At 40.8% G+C, this 22408-nt stretch overlaps 1 protein-coding gene across 3 annotated transcripts in view; it reads left to right on the top strand.

The window, feature by feature from the left end:
- The window catches only part of fhod3b (formin homology 2 domain containing 3b), a 121431-nt gene extending 99104 nt beyond the window's left edge, over window positions 1-22327 (top strand). For all 3 annotated transcript variants that reach the window (XM_051956556.1, XM_051956557.1, XM_051956558.1), the window contains 15 exons: window positions 116-223; window positions 375-509; window positions 910-960; window positions 2567-2757; window positions 3859-4395; window positions 5648-6549; window positions 8277-8435; window positions 9156-9338; window positions 10623-10742; window positions 12573-12734; window positions 12849-13039; window positions 13972-14164; window positions 16623-16809; window positions 18716-18877; window positions 18979-22327. In XM_051956556.1, coding sequence (XP_051812516.1) covers window positions 116-223; window positions 375-509; window positions 910-960; window positions 2567-2757; window positions 3859-4395; window positions 5648-6549; window positions 8277-8435; window positions 9156-9338; window positions 10623-10742; window positions 12573-12734; window positions 12849-13039; window positions 13972-14164; window positions 16623-16809; window positions 18716-18877; window positions 18979-19061 — 3364 coding nt within the window. In that variant the 3' untranslated portion in view covers window positions 19062-22327. The remainder of the gene's footprint in view (window positions 1-115; window positions 224-374; window positions 510-909; window positions 961-2566; window positions 2758-3858; window positions 4396-5647; window positions 6550-8276; window positions 8436-9155; window positions 9339-10622; window positions 10743-12572; window positions 12735-12848; window positions 13040-13971; window positions 14165-16622; window positions 16810-18715; window positions 18878-18978) is intronic.
- Window positions 22328-22408: the final 81 nt, after the last annotated feature.

Raw genomic sequence — 22408 nt, 5'->3', positions numbered from 1 at the left:
CCAGCAGTTTGTTCACAGATACTTGAAATGATGTCCATCCATCTTTAACTGTCTTATAGTTGAAAAAAAAATATTTAAAGAAAACAAAACCTTTAATTTTCTCTACATTTAATAGAATGAGTACTAATGGCACCCCATGCCCTGGCAAGAACCAGACTCCTTCATCACCCGTCCATCGCTTCAGCAGTTCAGCAGCCTCCACACCAGAATCCAAACCTGACAGGTGAACTTCTTCGCAACTAATGCAGAACTTTTGTGACTACGCTGACAGTAATAACAGTGGAGCTCATATTTGAACAAATGTGAAGATGCCGAAATCAAATGTAAACCCGTCACTCACATTTGCTCTTTATCTTTCATTCTTTGGCTTGCAGACCTGCTTTAGGCGGCTTGCTGACTTTATCGTACCGACAGCACCAGGAGTCTCTGGCCGCCGAGAGGGAGAGGAGACGCCTGGAAAGAGAAGAACGTCTGCAGAGGATTGAGAGAGAAGAGAGGAACCGCTTTAAGTTAGTCTCCCCTTACCAGTCAAAACACAAAGCATGACTTCATATCACATCGGTTACACAATGACTTTACTCTGTACCATCGGCAGCTGTACAGACACTAAAGACGTGTCAGCTCGTGTTAAAACAGGTGGCTTGACTCAGTGGAGATATTCACAAATCTCCCATCAGTCTGAGAAAAGATGAGCTTTCTTTATGAGGATCATTAGACACACTGAATTTTGTGGCAGGAGGACTCTCCAAAAGCACATTTTATGATGCTCTGTTTGCAGTCTTTGCACTAACCATATCAATTTCAGTAAGGCAAATCTAAAATTTTAAGAAAACCTTTGTATGTAAAATGAATATAGGTCCCAAATTGTCCTTTATTCATGCTCTTCTGCTCTTGTCTTTTCTGTCTCAGTCGCGATTATATTGACAAGAGGGAAGAAGCAAGACAAGCCAGAGAGGAGAGGTGAGTTTGCTTTTGTTTCGAGACTTTACATGGGTTCCCAATAACGCTGCAGTTGTGGGGATGTGAAATGAACAGCAGATGTAAAGAGAGTTGCACCCTGCCTCGGGCTGAATTATAGGTGTCGGGGCCCCTCTGGGCCTGCTTGCCATTAAGATGTCCCAAAGGTTAACAGGACAAGTGTGTAATTGTCTTTTTCCATGCATGCGTCTCAGTTATCTCCCTGTGAGTGTGTGTGTGTGTGAGCAGTATAATTTATAGCTCATTCTTGTGGCCTGACCTCTCTCACCCCCGTGAACTTGAACGTGCACCTTATAGAATTCTTAAGGGTAAGTGAACTGAGAGCTGTAGGTGCTGAAAAAAAATGTTCTATGCACTTTGGCAGCTTTAGCAAAATGGGGACATCATTTGTCATCATTTGAGTCTCCGAGTAATGGGATTATGGCTCCATTTTCCATAATTACTTTGGAATGGCTATTATTCACTGACAGAACTTTTGATCATTGTTATATGAGGCCCTCATACCTCAGAAATGTCAGGTTTTCAAAAGACAGTTTTTGAATTCATTGGTTTCTTTGAGAGCCTATTATAGCATGAGGATTATATACACTTAGGCTTGAATTTCACCCTCTGAACTCCGAGCCAGTGTCTGGGTGTTTTCTGCTCATGTCACGTTTTCAGTCACTGTGGGCTCTTTTTTTTTTAACAAAAATATTAAATCCTGCACCTCTATGGAAACAACCATAACATAAATCGTAAAAAAGCAACAAAACAAAAGTTTAATTACCTAAAGTTTTTATTTTACAAAATAAAACAAAAAAATGAAGGGCCCTACATGTGCCATCAATACAAGAAAAACAAAAGCTCCACATGTTATAGATGGGCTGCTTGACTAGGCCTATTTACATTTCTTTTTTTTCCACTCTACTCTGCACATCAGCTCTTGACAGATGTTTCACCACGATGAATGTATCTTCCTACAACTTGTTCCTCTTTAACCTGTTTCTGAGCCATGCTGCATTTATTTTATTGATCCAGTATGTTATATTTCCCTCTCAATCTGTCTTGTCCTCTCATCTCTGCTCTGTGTAAACACAGCCTGCAGTTCATCTGAAAAGTCTCTGTCACCACTGTTGGTCACAGCTGAGTCAGTCATGACTTCTCGGTTGCACTGAGGTGTTTTTTTTGTTGTTTTTGGTGAATTTTTAAATGCTACATGTACGAATAAAGATTGAATAATCACTTTTTAAGCTTCAATTTGGTGTTTTATTTTTTTGATTGAACCGCACATGATGCGTTCAAAGACCATCAGAAATTTGAAAAAACAAAGCTGATGATTTTTTCTCCTTTCATCGTTTCTGGTTTTGATAAATGGTGTAATTTTGTGATTTTTTTGAACATGAAACTTTGTATTCCAGTGGATTTAGTAATGAAACTCATTTATTCATTCAGCTGAACAACACCATTTTTATATTATTACATGCTCTTTGTAGCACAGCTATCAACAGGCCAAGAAACGTTGCAAACAGTTTTTACCGTTTAGTACAGGTTATAGCAAATCTAAACCACAGCATGAGGACATCTGAAAGCATACATTTTGTTATTGCAGGTACAAAGCTGTGGAGCGTCTGGCTGCAGAGGAGTTTGAGCGTGAGCGGCCCAGAGTGCCGACGAGAGGGCGGACAGAGATCACTTTGTGTTTGAGTCCAAACCCCGCCAGCCGCTCAGCATCCCGCTGTGCCACACCTTCATCCATTATCTCACAGGAAGACACCGCCACCACTGCACACCAGATGCTGGGTGAACAGCGCAACCATTTATTTATCATGACTGCCTGTCAATTCCTCTGTCACATACATAACACACTAACACATCATGGGCAATTGCTGAGCTGAAATAAGAGTCAGATGTACTTTTGTTGAAAGGGAGAATAAGATATCAAAATGTAGAAGTGAAATCAAAAAGGGAAATTGCAGTGTATGAGTATTTTCATTGTGTGCAAGGGGTAGAAGAAGGTGGAGGCGTGTATACAAAAAAAAAGACTTTCCAAAGAGATATTTCTTTCAACGGTACAATAGTTTGTTTTTCTAAAGCAAACTTCTTCAGTGACTTGAAATTGAAGTAGAACAAGACTGAAACTAAAGTTTTTTTTCCTTAGATGTTGTAAAGTCCTGTCATGTAAGTCATGTTCAGATTACTTTATGAATACCTATAGATAGATCTGAGTAGTGGAGTAGGTGAGGTGTCCATCCTGATGCATTTTGCAACCCAGTACAGAAAATATACAACTTATTTCACTGCATGCAAGATTCTAACCTAAAATGAAAATACTTTACTCTTACAACTGTTTCTATTTCCCCTATGCAATGATCCTACAGCTTGTTTATCTTAGATGTTTTGTTCTGAATCTTGGGATGATGAAATTTCTAGAAAAAAGAAGCTGAAACTCACTATGCAAAGGTTCCATTATATTGGTTAAACTGTGACTCGTCAATCACACATCAATTTGATTCACTAAAGGTAGCCTAACCAAGACACCGAAAGAAAAAGGGCAAACTGATAAAATAAAAGCAGGATTTAAAAAAGGGTGGATATTAGATGGCAGTTTTTTAAAACAAGACACAAGCTTCACACAGCTCCACAGTTTGCTTCAAAGTTCCTTTCTGAGTTGATAGTTGTTCCATTGCGTACATTCCACAGTCTGACCCTTAATGGATGTGAACAAGATTTGATGATTGATTTTGTAAATACAGTCTGGAAATGTCAGTGTTGGTGCAATTAAGGATATCTCAGGAAGCAATTTCAGGCCGTTCCAATTTAAAACAACGGATGATATAAAAGCATATAACTCAAGTATTTAAAGTAACATTTTTTTCCACATCATTTTGATTTCTCTTCTAGGAACAGAACCCATCTCTGAGCCAAACCTTGACCCACAGACCATAACCAAAAGTCCAGCACCAGATTTAATAGTAGCAGAACCTTCTCCCACACTCTCCTTCGAACCAGACAAACAGCAATCCGAGGCAGAGTCACTCACAGGGATGGAGGACGTTGCAGAAACTCAGACTGAAAAGAGTGCAGCAGTGGAGTCGGGGTCAGACGATCAGTCAGGAAAGGAGAAAGAAGAGACGCAAGAGGAGGAGGATAAGGTTGAGGAGCAGGGTATGGAGGAGGTAGCAGGAGAAGAAGAAGTGGAGGTAGTTGAAGTAGCAAAGGCGGTAGAGACAGGTGTAGAGGCGGAAGTGGATGTAGAGTTGGAGGAGGAGAAGCCGACAGAAAGGGATGTAGAAGACGGTGTACTGTTGAGTGAGAAGGAGAGACAGAACGAGGAAGTGAATGAAAAAGACAACTGCTCAGCATCCAGCATCTCATCAACCAGTAGCACTCTGGAGAGGGAGGAGCGGGAGGAGAAGCTCACCAATGAAATCGAAGCAGGTATATCTGACACTCTGATAGTCATTCTGCACTTTAACATGTCTTGATGCTGCAACACTGCTACTGTCAATGTTATATCCATTTGGTGAACAGTTGTAGCTCATGGACGCTGCTAGCCTAGCCGCGCTAGACAACCCACGGCAACAAATTTAATTCTCTGCCAGGGTGGGTCTAGTTACCCTCCATAAGGCTCGAGGCTGGATGCTCCTAAAACTGGCCGGACGAATCACCATGAAGTGTAGAGTCAGAAGGCGGGCGTAACTAAGTGATGACAGAGGCACGACGATTCTGACAGAAACAACCCGCGCACAATAAACAGTTGTCTTTCGACTCGGCTTTGGCCACAGCCCTTAAAGATTTGAAGCTAAAATTCAACTTGAAAGATAAACAAAGGACGGCACTAAAGTGTTTCATTGAGAAGAAAGACGTATTTGGACTTATGCCGACGGGATATGGCAAATCCTTAATATACCAGTTGGCTCCGCTGGTTGGGAAGCTAATGGGACTTAGCCACAGTCCGCCGGCGCTCTAGGAACTACGTCAGCCTGTTCGTTGCGCTGATTGGTTGTATACCTACCCAATTGCTGCAGAGTGATTTGATAGACAACCTTTTAGCCCGCCTCCCTCCCTGTCGAGCGGTCCTCGACCCTTGCGTCTTCAGAACATGGGTCTAGCGTGGCTAGGCTAGGACGCTGCTACTCTGCTTCTCTTCATTGCTGCACCGACCACTCTAAAGCCATTGCTGCTATTGTACATTGTGCAATATTGTACATGGGTTTTATTTTGATTAATCAGAAATCCAGTCTAGACATTGTTAATGTGGTAAATGACGGTTCTAGCTGGAAATTTCTGAGTTTTAATGGAATATCTCGATAGGGGTACAGAGGAACATTTCCAGCAACCATCACTCCTGTGTTCTAATGCTACATTGTGTTAGCTAATGGTGTTGAAAGGCTAACTGATGATTAGAAAACCCTTGTGCAGTTATGTTGAATAAAACTGTGAGTTTTCATGGAAAATGTGAAATTACCTGGTGAGCCCAAACTTTTGAATGGTAGTGTATTTTTGTTTTTTTGTTGTTGTTTTTTTTAAATCTCGCTATGAACTGAGACCTGGGAATCTGTGTTTCATTCTTATCATGCCAACATTAGAATGACAATTGCGGTTGAATCTGAGTCTAATTACTTCACTGATTTTTGCTAATCAACTGTGCAAATTCCTTTTAGAGTTCATTTTGTTTCTGCACCAACAGGCCAATGGAGTCAGTGCATTAAAGAAGCAGATGTGAACGACCAGTGCAACAAGATTCTCAACAGCAAGCGCTTCATGCTGGACATGCTCTATGCCCAGAAGAAAACCGCCGAGGATGATGGGAATGTAGGAGAATCAGAAAAGGAGAACTGTAAATGTGAGAAGGAGACAGAGGTCAGTGACTCGGTGACCAGTTTGGCCAGCAGGATCTCCACTCTGGAGGCTCACCGACAGGCCAGAGAAGACAATGTGAAAAAGATGGAGGTGGGACATCTGGACAACCAGGGCAACGTCCGAGCAGTGGCGGAGAGGTTTGGAGATTTGGTCAAAGGCTTGACGTCTCCACCCGAGGCGGAGTCCTCTAAAGAGCAGCAGCAGACGGACAAATCATCAACCCCCGCCCCATCAGCTGCACCCCCCAAGAAAGAGTCGGATCATATCTGGGATCAGCTGATGGCTTCCCCCAGAGAGCTGCGGATCAAAGAGATGGACTTCACCGACCTGAGGGACGAGGACGATTTGGACATTTTAGATATGGACAATGTGACAAAGTCGGGCGACCGGATACCACCGCTTCCTCCTGCCCTACCGCCGCCTCCGCCACTGTTCGGGTGCCCCCCGCCTCCTCCCATTCTCGGCAAAATGATGCCCCCTCCTCCACCGTTCATGGCCCCCATCCCTCCACCCTCCCCTCAGCTGAGTCGTGGGGAGGCGCCTCTGTTCCAGAAGAAGAAAAAGACCATCCGTCTGTTCTGGAACGAGGTGCGTCCTGTGGACTGGCAGTGTAAGAGTCATAAATTCTGTAAGGAGTCCCTGTGGTCCAAACTGGAGCCAATTAAACTGGACACATCCAAGCTGGAGCAGCTGTTTGAGTCCAAGTCCAAGGAGCTGCCTGTCACCAAGGTAACCTACTGTTACAGCAGACACACGCAGCACTAATAGACAGCATGCTCTTGGAGGGAATTTCTCAATGCGTGTTTCAGTTTCCTTCCCATAGCTCTGGATTTCCTGCTCTCTGGCACTGTGTTTGAAAAGATAATTTTGTGAGTTCAGCGCGGCCAAACTACTGTCACCCTCAGTGTCTCATATGAATCAGGAAGTACAGGGTGCAAGCAGGTCTTTAAATTAGGGGAACCCTTCCTGATGCTTGAAGTAAAATATTACAGAACAACAGCATATGGCCCACCTTAACATAGGGGGGAAAAAACCTTTGGAGAATTAAAATAGCTCTCTAGCACCTATTTCTGTTCACTAATTTGTAGTTTCTTTCATGCTTCTAAAAGCAGAACTATATGTGGATGACCCTATAATAGCTTGAAGTGCAGATGCTGTAGTTGTGACATTTTTTGAGAAAATTGCAATAACAGCTAACAGTCCTTACATTATAGCAATCCTTATGCCAAAAGGAAAGAAACTATTTCATGCTCACTCAAGGAACAAAATGTTTTATTTAAATTACTCCTGTAAAACCTGGCATTTTCTACTACTGTCATACTTTTACTCACTTTGGGCTCTTTTTTTACTGCACTATAAAATCCTGCACCTCGATGGAAACATTCACAACCACGGCCAGAAGTACAGAGAACTCTGAAATGTCTTCTGTGATGTATAGTAAAGTTGCCATAAATCATCAAAAAGATTTTTAAAAAGTTGAATGTCTTTGATTGTTTGAGTCAACATGTACAACATTTTTCCAAGTGCCCACACATGTTACCAACACTGGGAAAAATGGTGGCTTCACATGCTATAGACAGTTTACTACTGATGCTTTTAAAACCTCTACAAATTAGCCGTTTTTCACACTACTCCACACATTAACTCTACAAGGATGTTTCTTTCACTATGTTGAATGTGTCCTACAACAACTTGCTGACAACTTGCTGCTCTGTATCTCCTTTTTGAATTTGTTCTCGATCTTTATGATGCGTTTCCACACGTTCTTCCCTTTGCTATGTGTAAACGCAGCCTGCAGTTAAAATGAAAAGTCAGGTCATATCTGTCATACAACACGGCTAAATCTCTCATGGCTTCTCAGTTGTACCAAGGAGCACAGATTATTTAATTTTTTTACATTATCTGGTGCAAACAGTGTATTTTGGCCAAGTTTTTTTAACTGACAAATGCAGAATGCGATGATTTTATATATACATATTACAATTTTAAGGCTAGATTTGGTCAATTTTCCTGGTAAAATATCATGTCACACGTGACTAATTAAAGGAGAATCAGAAGGGTAAAAATCTGCAGATTTTTTCATGTTTTTACAGTTTTTGACTCTGATAAATGGGGCTGTTTTGGCATTTTATTTTTTACAGATGACATTCCTTTTGTAACCACTGTTGGATTTTGAGGTTTAAAGAATCAACAACTTGGATTTTTTTCATGGTGTCACACTTTTTGCCACACTTGCAGTAATGACCTCACATTTCTGTCCCTTAATTCATCCAAGCATTTGTTTTAATTTGAAATGAGTAGGACCGTTTTGTGGGTAATCAGTAAATTTGAAAAACGGTGACAGATATGACTCTTTTTTTCTGTCCTGAGTGTTTTTCCATTCATTTTTAAACCATGAAAAACTGCTTCTGTCAGTTAAATAGTCTCACACGCTGATGGTGTTTTGTATCTCACAGAAAGCAGCTGTTGACGGCAAACGACAAGAGATCATTGTCCTGGATTCAAAGCGCAGCAACGCTATAAACATCGGCCTGACTGTCTTGCCTCCTCCCCGCACAATCAAGACGGCCATTCTCAACTTTGATGAGTACGCACTAAACAAGGAAGGCATTGAGGTAAGATCTGTCTTACCTGCGGATATCTAAATTCCTGTTTCCTTCTTACCCACCACATCAAACTCATTCAGGCTCATTTTGTCCAACATAGACATGGTTTTCTTGAATTACATTGGCCTATGAAACCAAAATACACTTTTGGATTTCATCAAACAAGAGAAATATAGATGGAATTGCCCATAATGTTCACATATGATGTGATTTTCTGCCTGCACGATTGTCACTTTTGGACAGTTTTCATTGTAATTAATCCCAGTGAAGATTAAAGGTTTTCTTCCACTCATCTTAAAAGCCATATGATAGACATTTGAAGGACTTCACATCGGAAGATAATAGTATATGTCGCATTCCTTTGGTGTTATATAACTTATAGTTTTGAGAAGTTCTGCTTGAGTTTATTCTCAGCAGACAGGAGTCTTCCTCTCCACCTTTTGTCTCCGAAAGTATTTCCAGCCAGACAACGAAAGGGAGGTTGAAAGTTCAGGTGTCACACAAATTTGTGGGAGAGTTGGAAACAACTGGGATAAACAGAGCACGAAATGTCAGAGTCAATTTGTCTCCACACTCTTCTTGGTGATTTACTGCTCGACATATTATGTAAAAAATGTTACACAGGCAGGAAAAACTTCTGATATGTTTGATGAATGATCCCGTAAGCCTGTTTTTTTTCCCCCCTCCCTCTCTCTCTCTTTGCTTCCTCTCGTGTCTGCCTTCCTATAGAAAATCCTCACAATGATTCCCACGGAGGAGGAGAAGCAGAGGATTCAGGAGGCTCAGCTGGTCAACCCTGACGTGCCCCTGGGCAGCGCAGAGCAGTTCCTCCTCACCCTCTCCTCCATCACCGAGCTGTCGGCTCGCCTGCAGCTATGGGCATTCAAGATGGACTATGAGCTGATTGAGAAGGTTGGACACAATCCTGTTCAGCCTAATCACATGCAGACATATACCACTTTGTTGCTTTTTAGTTTCTATACAAGGCTCATGCTATTGTGTGCATTAAAGAAACTTTTGGGACTCTTTGCCACAAGTCAGATAAGAAGATTCAAACGACTCTCTCGTCTGTATGATAATTACTAAGCTGCAGAAAGCTTCAATCAAATTCCCACATGCTCTCTAACTTCTAAAAATATATTTATTCACAACTTGTCAATGCTAGACCTTCATCCAGCAAATGGTTTGTTCCAAAAAGAAGCAATCTTAAACTGGGAGTAGCTGCAAAGTGATCACATTCTCCACTTATTATGAGAACGTATGAGTCAAAAATCATCATTCTATTGAGAAAAAAGTTTTCAGTAACCTCCAGGAAATTAGAAATCTCTATATAGGAAAAAAATACAAATATACCCCAAATTTGTTGACACATACAGGTGAAATACGAAGTAAAAAAAATCCCAAGGGCTAACCGCACTTTCAAAACAACAGCACTTAATCCTTGCAGGAGCCATATTTGAATGAACCTGAAGGATACATTTCCATGACAAGTGAAAAAACCTTCATAATATATGCAACAAGGTCTCAACGTTTCAATTTAGTCGCAATACATGCTTATACTGAAAATAATAAATAAGTTTACTTCTACTCTGTCAGGAGTGCCTATAAATAGATCCCACAGGTCTCCAGAGGCGATTTGAAAGAGAAAACTTTTAGCATAGCGTATAGGAAAGATTTACATCAATAATGAATTACCTCAATAATACATTTACTTAAGATCTTTCCCAGGATAATATATGAATACAATCAACATTAAGGCCTCCCTGAAGGTTTTTCATTGTAACAAACCATCTGATGAAGACTGAGCACTTACACAGCATAAATAAATGTATTTTTGCAAGTTAGAGTGCAGAAGTCTGTTTGAAACTTTGTGAGATGCTTGTCCCACTCCTTGTCTTATGAAATAGATGCACAAAGAATTTTTTTTTGCTATAACTATGAAGCCATAACCAGCAACTTCTTCCCTTAGCTTAAAGACCGGAAACCAGGTACCAGCCTGTCTGACTCTAATCAAAGTAATCCACCTATGAGCAACAGCAAAGAAAGTTAACATTAAAGTTGACGATATCAGACTCTAGAGGACCAAAAAAATTCATGGAATTTTTTTCATTCATGCATATTTTTCAGGATCTGTGTACATCCCTTTTGGAGATCTTAACAGTTAAAGTTGAGCTTCGTCACTGCATTTTCTTTCAGGAAGTGGCAGAGCCTCTGCAGGACCTGAAGGAAGGAATGGACCAATTAGAGAAAAACAAAACACTCAGATACATCTTGACCACATTGCTGGCCATCGGCAACTTCCTCAACGGCTCTAATGTGAGTAATCCTGAAGACATTTATGATTTCAAGGTTTGTCTTTTATTTACTATTTCTCTTTCTGTGTTCATATCTGAATGAGCACCTTGGTAGCTTTATCGTAAAAGTTGTAAGAGAAGTCTTATTAGGTCAGACCGAGTAGAATTTCTGTGTAAATTCAACATGGCAGAAGGCTGAACTGCTGTCCTATTAACAGATAGGTATGCATATTCAGCCAACTTCATGCAGTGGGAAGTGATTTGTGGAAGCCCTTTTCCACATTTCTGCACCAATACTGGTCCCAAAGTTGAGGGCAAAAGATTGTTTGCTGCCGAAATAAATTAATTCACTTTGCTTTATAATATGATGTCTATTACAAACCGAAATCTTCATCAAAATAAAAATGTTTGCGCAATGAAGACAGAACAGGTCAGATTTATGACACTTACCAATAATAAATGTTATCCAGGTTTTGACAAAACGAGTTGAGGTTAAGTTTGTTGCTTCCGGCTGTTTGTAGGAGTCTTTCCTCTGAGTTCATGAAACAGATGCATCCAATAACAGAAGATCCATGTGAGTGTCTCCAAAGAGAGTGTCACACAGCTGCTTTTACACAGCTCCATTATATACATATTTTTATATTTCATCCTGACGAGGAGCAGTGACACGGTAAACTTTTTTAAGCTGCAGTTAAATCATTTGTTACATAACATACTGAAGTCAAGTCCTGAGCTCCATCGCAGCTGTCAGGATCTTTTTATTCTACTGTTTGCAACGTAGTAGTGAGATTATCATCACACATGGGAAGAATTTTCAGTGTTGAGGAAATCAAAAATAAACCAGGCTGTAAATTATTTAAGTTTGATGAGCTTGTTTTGATTCAGCATTTAGTTTTTTTAGTGCAATACTGAGCATTATTTAATTAATGTACTGTCTAATCTTGCATATGTATCAAATATGGTTCTTGTATCATGAGTATGTCTGAATGATTCTGTGTGGAACATCAACATTAAAGTGACCCATATCTAAATGACAGAATGCCAACACTTTAATACACTGATACAGCAGCGATGTTCCGTATCGTATGTCTGGAATGGGCTTCATTCATTTCTTCCAATAGTCCTCTTCCCTCCATTCCCCTGACAACATATCATATTGGCAAGGATAACAGTGGACTCTGTGTGTAAAAGAATGTGCAGCAGACACTGTCCTTCTACAGTAAAACCAGGCTTCTGCTGAACCTGCCTCTGTCTGTCCAAGAGGGGGGGGAAATGAGGAAGCTTGTGCGATTTCTGGCAGTTTGTGTTTGTCTGTGTGAACTTGCATCTGCGTCTCTGATAGTTTTCCTTTGTCACGGGGGTTTTCTGCGTTTCCGTTGCCTTGCGTGTGCCGCAGTGCGTCTGCATCTGTGCACAGAGCGTACGCATAAGTAAACCTTTGGGATATGAAAGCCAAACATGCAAAAGGGAAACATAAGTCATCAACATCAAAACAAGTAGTTCCCGTAAATAATGTCTGCATTTGTATTTGTGCAGTAAACCATTTAATACTGGCAAAAGAACAAGGGAGATCCAGTTAGGATTATGTCTTTCATGATAAGTTCTGGCTGTTTTAGAATGGCTGCAGTGAGTACAATAATCGGTCGAGCCAGAAGTAGATTGTGGTTTCTGATAATCACAGTCTAATGAATCTACATATCTACTTGGCCCACTCCATTGAGCCCCTTTTTCTGACTGCGCCAAAAAGGAAATTCAGGGCAATTTGGTTCTCGAGTAGAGGCTCTTGAGTTTTAATTTTAGACAGTTGTTTCCGTCCCACGCTCTGAGTGTGTTCCTGTGTTTCCATCGCCAGGCTAAAGGCTTTGAGCTGAGCTACTTGGAGAAAGTCCCGGAGGTGAAGGACACGGTTCACAAGCAGTCCCTGCTGCACCATGCGTGCTCCATCGTGGTCGAGAAGTTTCCAGACAGTACTGACCTCTACTCGGAGATCGGAGCCATTACCCGTCTGACCAAGGTTACCCTTTATAAAAACTCATTAAATGTTTCCACAGTTTGTTTTTAGTAGATGAAACCGTATCGGCTACAGAGTCCTCAGACTGATCAGCTCTGTCTATGATTTTGTCGTCAGGTGGACTTTGACCAGCTACAAGACAATCTGGCACAGATGGAGCGAAGATGTAAAGCATCATGGGATCACCTCAAGGTCATTGCGAAACATGAGATGAAGCCAGCGTTGAAACAAAAAATGTCTGACTTCCTCAAAGACTGTGCAGAGAGAATTATTATCCTCAAGATTGTACATCGAAGAATTATCAACAGGTACGTTCATTTGTAGATCATAACTCGTGCGTAAAAAGTGGATGTAGCCTCAGTGATGTCACCCGGTGGTTTGTGGACTGCTGCTTAGTAGCTTCGAGTTTGGCGTTTGGCCGTCACCGTGTTCTCACTAAGTACTGCATTATGGTAGCAACCTGTCAATCACAAAGTAGCCCCACCCTCAAACATAGTCTGCTTTACTCTGTGTCACCATAGTTTACTAAAATACATCTAGTTGTGTTTAAAGGTCTTAAAATTAGCGAATATGACCACAAATTCATTAGGAAAATGTCTACAGAGGTAGCAGATCAAGTGAAAATTCGGGTTGTTTTCTCATAGATTTCCATACAATCGGACTGCTTTTTGCAACAAGGAGTCGCCTCCTGCTGGATGTTAGAAAGAATGCAGATTTTATTCACTTCCATGTCGGCTCCATGTTTTTAGACCTGGAGGCCTTTTTGTATACAGTCAGTGGTGTGGATTCATTCATTACATGCTGGATTACATTACAACTAATTTACAAAAAAAACCTCCACCATTTTATATTTGCAAACCCTCGAAAGTATAAAATTGTGACCATAAATGCATCATAAAATTGTTTCATGAGATAAGAAGTATGGTCATTTTGTCACAAACTTCTATACAATCTGACTTTTTTTGCGACAAGAGGAGTCGCCCCCTTTTGGTTATTGGAAAGAATGCAGGTTTAAATTTAACTTTTCAGACCTGGAGGCTACATCCAGCTTTCACACGGTGTATGATATAGTTTCATTCACTACATGCTGGACTACACTACATTTTTCTTGCATTTTGCCAGATTTAATGTATAGATATATTTGGTCTCTAGTAATAGACCTGTTCCGCTGCATGTTCAAACTTTAGTTCCAACCAAAGGATCTCTGTGCAGTGATGGGATATTTCTCCAACATCTGCAGGTTTCATGCCTTTCTGCTGTTCCTGGGCCATCCGGTATACGCCGTACGTGAGGTCAGCATACATCGCTTTAGCAAGATCCTGAGTGAATTTGCCCTGGAGTATCGCACAACAAGGGAGCGTGTGCTACAGCAAAAACAGAAGAGGGCCAACCACCGAGAGAGGAACAAGACCAGGGGAAAAATGATAACAGATGTAAGTGGTCTTCAACAGCCACAGATACACTTTCTCCATTTCCTCATCCTCATCTTTGTTTAGCTTGTATTTTCTCAATTCTATTGAACGATATTGACAATCCCTCGACACGGGTTGCATCCTTAATCTGGTTAAAGCGCCCAATGTGGCCGTTTTCTGACAGACTGGCTTGCGTTTGTGATGACGTCAGCTCAGTTCGTCGGTATTCACATATATAGGTTACTGTAACAACAATCAGTGAGCTGTTTTTAGTGTATCCCATTCTGTAGCTGCAGCAGGCTAAGAAAGGCCAGAGCAAACACCTCACTGCGTGATTAAAATCCCTTGAATCCTCGGGAGTCAGCTGCTCGGAGAAGACTCCACAGCGAGCCCTGGCAGGGGCCCCTCTCTCTTCAAAGGGACCCTAATTCAATCACTGTGTGAAAATTCAAACCTTTGGATGTCCCTGAAGGAGAAATAACAAGGGCTACACCTCAGCCACACGTCTAGATGTTGAGACTAATATGCTGTTCTTTTTCCACAGCTGCTATCTGCTGTGTTTCTGTTATGTTATGGCGTAATGAAAATGTGTTAGTTTGGTGTTTGAAGGAATAGTTTGACACTCTATGAAATGTCTTTATTTGCTTTCTTATTGAGAGTTACAGTAGATGGCAAGATTGATACCTTTTTTGGTAAGAATGACACCAAAACAGGACACCAGTTAACTTACCATGAAGTGTGAAAGCAGAAGGAAAGAGGTCCAAATCTGAATAATGACACATAAAACTAGAAATATTTTTTGTACAGATCAGTGCAAAGTTTATTGTAGGCACAGATGGGTCTGATTGCCTTGAAATCTTGTCAGTTGCCAAACATCATTTTCATGAAATTTTGTATTTAGCAAACCTAATCCATAGAAATATCAAATTAATATAATCTAATCTAAACACTTTTGGATTACTTCAAAATCAATCTTTAAAAATGGAATCGACATAACATTTTTCCCAAGGATGTTCCTAATGCTAGAAAAAAAAGTCTACATACTATAGATAATTTACTACTTGTCTCCTGTCTGCTCTGCATAAATGCATAAATGTCTGCAGTTCAAATCAGTTCATCTGAAAAGTCGCTGAATTCATGTGACTTGACTCTTGCTTGCAGCTGAGTCAGTCACGACTTTTTGATTGTGCCAAATAAAGCAGAAATTTTTGCTTTTTACAAAGTCTGGTTAAAGTACGCGATTTCTTTTTGGTGAATTTTACGCCAACATTTGGTTCATTTGTCGAATAAAAAGGCATGTGTAGAAATGACTAGTTCAAGGACTGTCAGAAAGTTGAAAATCAAACTATTCTTTCTGTCTTTATGGTTTCTGGCCGATTAGAGGTGTATTTTTGGTCTTTTTTTTTTTTTTTTAAATCAACATGCCTTTTAAACCCACCAGTGAGTTTGGTGGTTCAAAGAGTTAAATGTCTCAAAAACATTTTGCACATTTAGAAGTTGGAGTTGGTCAAATTACCCTTACAATACTGGCACAAAGAACATGTTTACTGCATGTATACTACTGCAATAATGTAACACCACACTTCTCCATATGCAATCTGGGTTGATTCTAGGTACTTATCATTTGTAGTCTGATTGTTTAATTCCAGTTACATGTAATACACAACAATGGCATTGGACAGATTAGTTTTTACCTGCAGGCAGAAAGGCTGCAACTAATAGTCTGTCAGTTTACAGTTTGCTGTTATGGAGACAGAAGGAAACCAGAAAATGTTAATATTTAAGAAGCAGGAATCAAAGAAGTTGAACTTTTCTTCAAAAAAAAAAACTCAAATCGATTAATCAACTATTAAAAAGTTGGCGATCAAAGTATCAAGGTTTTCATGTAACTGCTGAGATAAAAGGAAGTAAACATGCTTGATGAAAAGTTGAAAAAATCCTTTAATGTTCACAATACAAGTCATGACCTACACACCCATGGAGTTTTTCTCATTTTTATTTCTATGTATAGAGTGAGGATGACGATGACAGTGAGGTAGGGGACGACTTTGTGCGCATGTGTGAACTTTGTGTTGTGACTAACAGTCACCCAGAACATGTTGTTGCAACTTTGAACAGTACCTGGTGTATTTATGACAATTAACAAAGGGAAAGTCATTAATGAGACTGACACATGAATGAGGAAGCTGGACGGTGATGACAGGCAGAGAGAAAGATGAGGCTGCATGACGCTGGCTGGAGTGCTGAGTGACTCGGAGGAATCACAGTGACGTCCTCACACCTCTTGGCATGTCTGCATTGTTGCAAGAAACAGTCGTTGGGTGAAAAGGAATTTTGAAATGACTGTTCTTATTTTAGCCTGGAAAGTGCTGTGTCACTAGCTGTTTGAAAAAGCACCAGAGCATGGAGTTGAGTTCTAGCGTATCCCGTTGATAAAATCTGATGTTCTGTAATCCTGTTACTGCTATCCCCCCTGTAGAGTGGTAAATTTGGTGGCACCCCATCAGACGCACAGGAGAGCCAGCCTCAGGGGATCCAGTACGCCGAAGATGCAGTGGAACATGAGAACATGAAGGCCGTGCTGAAAAGCAGCCTGCAGGGCGGAGAGAGCGGGACATCCACAGTGCCGGGCCTTCGTACTCGCACCAGAGCCAGCAGTACCAGAGGTCCGTCCCATAAACGTTGTAACATTACAGCTCCACATGGCTTTTTATATTAATGTCATCATCTGTTTGCTATACTGAGATTCGCATTCCTCTGTGTCCTTAACTCCTCACTGAATTAATCTAACCTTTAAACTATCCTGGATTGTTCAGTCACTGTTAGATGGAGCGCTATGAAATTTTGCACATTTGTTGCCCCCATGGAATAAATTGCAGGTATTTTGGTGATCATCTGACCCTTTCTCTAACACCAAAGTTTGAACATATTCATTGACATTCACGGTGCCAGATATCTTATCTATTAATGTCAGAATGCCTTCAATGTCACCTCCAATGAGGAGGGGCCTGAAATCTCATTGGCCACTACGGTGACCACCTCATTTCTGATAGATAATTGGTCAATACATGTCTGATGACGAAGTAAAATGCAACTGCTTTGTCCCAGTGCAAGTGAAAGCAGCATTAGATGACGTAACAGTTTCCACCTTAAGCCCTTGCCGACTTACCTGGCTTCACCTGATAAGTGATTTAGATTGAAATGGTATAAATAGGAACGGGACAACACTTTGCAACATCGCATTACCTTGCTGACGCCAAAACGGGTTTCATCCTGTTTCTTTCCACTTGGTATTTTATTTTCAGTACACACAGTCCTGGTTATGACTCGCCAATTAGTTTTGCATTTCAGCTAACACGTTAACTTTTATGCTAGTAACAGTTGGGTTTGTTGCTTCTTCAGTGCTGCTTGTTTACCTTTTTTTGAACGTAACACTGGTGGTAGCCCCATTTTTAGTGTCACATCGCTATGAACTGTGGATAATTCCTCATGGCAAGGTCTGCAGAAATGTTGACTCATAGAAAGTGTGCATACAGGTGTCACAATGTCTGCAAGAGAACATCATGCTCTTGACAATTTGGCACTAGGACATCCTTAAGCTCCTGTGTACTTAAAGGAAACACGCTTCAAAGGTCAGGCCTGTTTGTAGAAGCAGCCACCCGACTGTGCAGCTCATCTGTTACAAACTTAAATGTCAGGCAGAGTGTGCCAGACTAATGACTCACCAGTAATGAATCCAATCCAGGTTGTGAGAAAAGTGTTGCCTCTTGACTGCACAGTGAGAAGGACTCTTTATTAGTCATGTAGAGTTATTAATCATCCCCGACATTGAGACAGGTCCTACCAGAAAGACATCTACCAGACTTCTACTTTGCTTCACTTCACACTTCACTTTGAAAGTCTGATCTGTTTCTGTCATATTGATTTTTGTGTTTTAATTAGAGTGATTTTTCACTTCCAGTCTCACTGCAGAGTATTTGCAGCAATGGCTTTATTATGAGTATGGATGCATGACATGAACGCGACTTCCCTAATCGTGAATCCAAAATATGGCGATGGGTAGAGTGAGGTAACACTGAAAACATTTTGTTGAACCATAAGTTGCTGTTTTTTGATACATTTCATCACACATGGACAGAATATTGAGCGTCGAAATCATAAATTAACTGCGGGTTTCTTGCTTATAGGAAAACTTTCTCTTCTCAAATGCACTGCAGCAACCTGAACAGCCTAAATGTCCTGATACTAGTCAATGCACGTGTGATAATTAGCATTATTAACTGTATAATAAGACACCCAAGTGTGCAGTTCCTTTAGTCTCAGTAGATCCCAACAACATAAAAGAATTCGTGATATTCCCATCTGCCTCCCCTATGAAACATATCTGGAGGTACAACTGAAAGCCTTGTAATGAGGTCACCAATTAAATTTTGTTTATCACTAAGGATTAGCCTATTAATTTTAGCCCACAGAGCAAGCAGCACAGCTGTTAGTTCAAGTCATGTTTTCTTAAACCTGCCCCGCTACGCAATACGTCTTGTTTTCTTATCCACTGTGGCCCTGTTGCTTCAGGGCGTGTTGCCCCGTGGTGTCCTGCCAGTGACGACCCAGTGAACTGCACAGATGACACGGCTGATGAGATCATGGAGAGGATTGTGAGGTCAGCCACTCAGGGGCCCAGCCAGCGGGCGCAACCTCGAGAGAGGAGGCGATCCCGAGTCAACCGGAAATCACGTGAGTACCGACAAGTGGCGTAACAGCAGAATGTCATCAGGTGCGTGTCCGAGCTTTAAGATAACACTTTTAATCAACATCATTCTCTTGTTATTCCTCAGTGAGAAGGACACTGAAGAACGGTTTGACCACAGAGGAGGCGAACGCTCTCGGTTTGTCCAGCGGTTCGGAGATGCAGGTGTGAGCTCTTCCTGAATCCCGCTGGACACCAAGACATCTGGAAGCCCTTTCACTGCCCCCATCATCCCCCGATGCCTACACCCTACTCCACTCCGGCTTGGCACTACAATCCCCCCCTCCCGGCTTTGATGAGTTGATCTCATCTTTGAGTTTGGTTTACACGGGCTTGGATCGAGCTCTCCCTGCAGCGAGAGAATAAACACGATTTTACTCATGAGCTGATGGGCAGAGAGAGCAGAAACGGCATTCAAACCACTAAGCTTTGCTGTTGCTGGATAAACACCGATGATCTGCACTCGCTAGGTTTAATCGCAATCATCCTCCGAACGTAATGTTGCACACAGACACCCGGAAAAGTGTATTTTTTTAAAGGCTGAGGGCATCGAGACGGTTGGCAGTGCTTCAATCTCTGTGGCCTTGACTGAATCCAGAGGGATAGCGGCGCAGTACAGACACCCTTGAATAAGTGTAAACTGAAAGACATTTCATCTATTGAATAGATGGCTTTTGTGCAGAGGGTTATTCTGTTATATACTACTGTGGTAGTTTTGTGTTTCATTTTTGCTCAAGAAGGTGCTCAAATAAGGAACAATTGCACTGGATGTAAAAGTTGGGTATCAATGGAATGTGAGATCCTCGACACTGATGAACCACTCTGACATCTGAATCTGAAATTATACTCAACCAGCAATTCAACAGTAGCACAGTTTTTAAACGTCCGATCAAAGCCGACAGATGTGCATGAGTTTGTTTAACGGATAAGAAGGAATTTATCACCGTGCAAACACTTTTTAGCAATTAAAACAGAGACAGAACGTTGATTTATGGACCGCTCAGCTGCTGTGAATGGTGATGCTACTAGTTTCAGACCAATGCTGCGTCATGCAAACATTTTTAGCTTAATCAAATGTAGACAAGCCGCATTACGTGATCTATTCCCACTTTTTGGACTGAAGGCGAGCGCAGCAGGTGCAAGAGAGCAATCTTCGTAGAGTTATGTCGTTTTATTTTGTAGAAACTATGAGCTGCACATTTCAGAGTGCCTTTCAGAGACAGTTATTTATTAAGACGTTTTCAGGGACATGTAATCATGAAAATGTTGCTACAGATGTGCGGTCTGCGAGGGGGGCAAGGAGAATTTTAGATCATTCATGAGCTGTGATTTCTTTTTAACCAGTGTTTTTAATCTTATCTAGGCAAAAAAAAATAAAAAAAACTTCTGTTTCCTCCATATTAGGTCTCTTGGTTCAGATAGATTGTTATGAAAATAGCTTTAAAGTATTTATGACAACTTGGGGATTGGCTATGCACATTAGCTGTATCCTGTTGCCTTACTGTAGAATATGGGCATGCTTAGTTCCGCTCCAGTCGTGATGTAGGTAAAAAAATATATACATACAGGTAAGCCTAAAATTATTCATACCCAGGCGAAATTGTTCCATTTTAGTCATTGATTTTATTTGACCAACAGGTTTCTTATGGCTGGAAATGACATTTTCTCAATAATCAATTGCAGTGCCACATCCCTGTGTCCGAACAACTCCATTTTCATCTAAACCGACCGCAGAACTGATGACCAAAAGGTTTCTTCTTTGTGCAGGTGAGCTTTTGCAAGGGCTAGGTAAGGTTTTGGAGAAGTTAAGACCTCCTTCGTCAGTGTCCGTGGAGACCAGCCTTGTTTAGTGGCTGTTGGAGTGTCAGCTTTGAGTTGCTGGTACCAAAATTACTCGTATTTATCAGTATGGTCGTGGTAATAATCACTGGATTTGAATTAGCTTAGTCATTTTTAGCGTGCTAACAGCTCTTTGAGATTTTTCATATTGTGGAACTCCTACCCTTTCTTTTGGTTTATTTAATCCCTAAAAATCAGGTTAAATATCAACCCTCAAAATTTAGAATTGTTTGACCTCTTATTAGAATTTTCCTAAACATGGTAGAATTCACTGGGATCATTGAAAATGGGATGTAAGCTGAATTTTCTCAAATTCTGTGACAATTTTAAGGGGTAACAGTCCTTTTTGTCATGCAAAAAATGTAACAAAGATTCCAAAAAAATGGATCATTAACATCACTAGTAGTGCCATTTTTTGTTGCTCGTTTGTCATTTCCAGCCACAGGAAATCTATTGGATCAACAAAAATTTACTAAAAAAAGTCCAAATTTGGCAAGGTCATGGCTATGTTTGGGCTAAACTGTAAGAATTCAAAATAGTTTGTAGTTCAACTGGCTTCACTGAAGATCTCGGTTTGTCATTTGCAGGACGTGGGGTATTTCTTCATTCTCCAACTGTGAATGCAAACATAAGGGAAATTTACGTGCACATCAACTCTCCATAGTTTACCGATTTTAAACCCTGCATTGAGGTGAATAGGAAGGAGCCCACCGTTCAACTTTTTTCAATTATATAGGTCCGTCTTTGAATTAATAATGAGCTCGTTGTGCTATTAATCGACTTGGAATGGCCTTGACTGGATTTATTTTAACATGGCTTGCAGCTTGCAAGGTAAATCTACCCACTCGCTAAATGTCACTGTGATGGAAACAGAGCCATTCAGAGAGCAAAGATTTTAGCGCATCATGACAAAGCTATGTTAAATCACACCAGCACTACATTTTGTTTTGTTATGAATTTACTGGAAACTATTCAGCACCTTAGACTCAATGTGTAGCATGCCACCACCTAGTAGAACTGAAGTGAAAGGAGGAAGAGCTCATGGTGTTTCCCGGATTGTACTGATTTTTTTTCATCAAGTTCAAAGCGATGTAGGGGAATGCTGTAAAACGATGTACATGTCATGACAATGTCTTTATGTTCTTCTGTTTTTATTTTTTCTGCTCCATGTGTAGAATAGTGTATTATAGACTAAAAGCAGTGTTATTCTAAATATAATTTAAGAAAACCAAGCCATGCATGGTTTAAAAAAAAAAAAGGTGTCACTTCTGCTTGATTCAAAGGGAGGTTCACTTTGGTTCTCAGAGCTGTGGGGCTTACGTTACTAAAGCTTCTTCACTTCAGACCGTCACGAGAACACAAGCAGTGAAAAGCGCAGTGATCAAATTTACCAGCTACTCCTGTGGAAACTCTTAGAAGCCTTCGATTTCATTGCACTCAACGTTCTTCTTCTTCTTAATTTAACCCATCACACATCGCTGCCTGTGCCATAACATCACTGTGGACACAAAGTGCTATACAAACCAAGGATTCTACTGCATCTATGCCCACAGCAAAAGCTATGTAACAACCACAATAAAAAGGCACATTAAAACATCCTTTTGACTATTTTTTTTAATCATCTTTAATTGTGCTGGTTTGCCCAAAAGTGACCTTTTTTTTTTCTTCCAGGGGAAAAC

Source organism: Acanthochromis polyacanthus, chromosome 12 (assembly GCF_021347895.1).
Source record: "Acanthochromis polyacanthus isolate Apoly-LR-REF ecotype Palm Island chromosome 12, KAUST_Apoly_ChrSc, whole genome shotgun sequence".
Lineage (NCBI taxonomy): Eukaryota > Metazoa > Chordata > Actinopteri > Pomacentridae > Acanthochromis > Acanthochromis polyacanthus.
The sequence above is the reverse complement of the archived record's forward strand: the minus strand, read 5'-3'. Positions and strand labels throughout refer to the sequence as shown.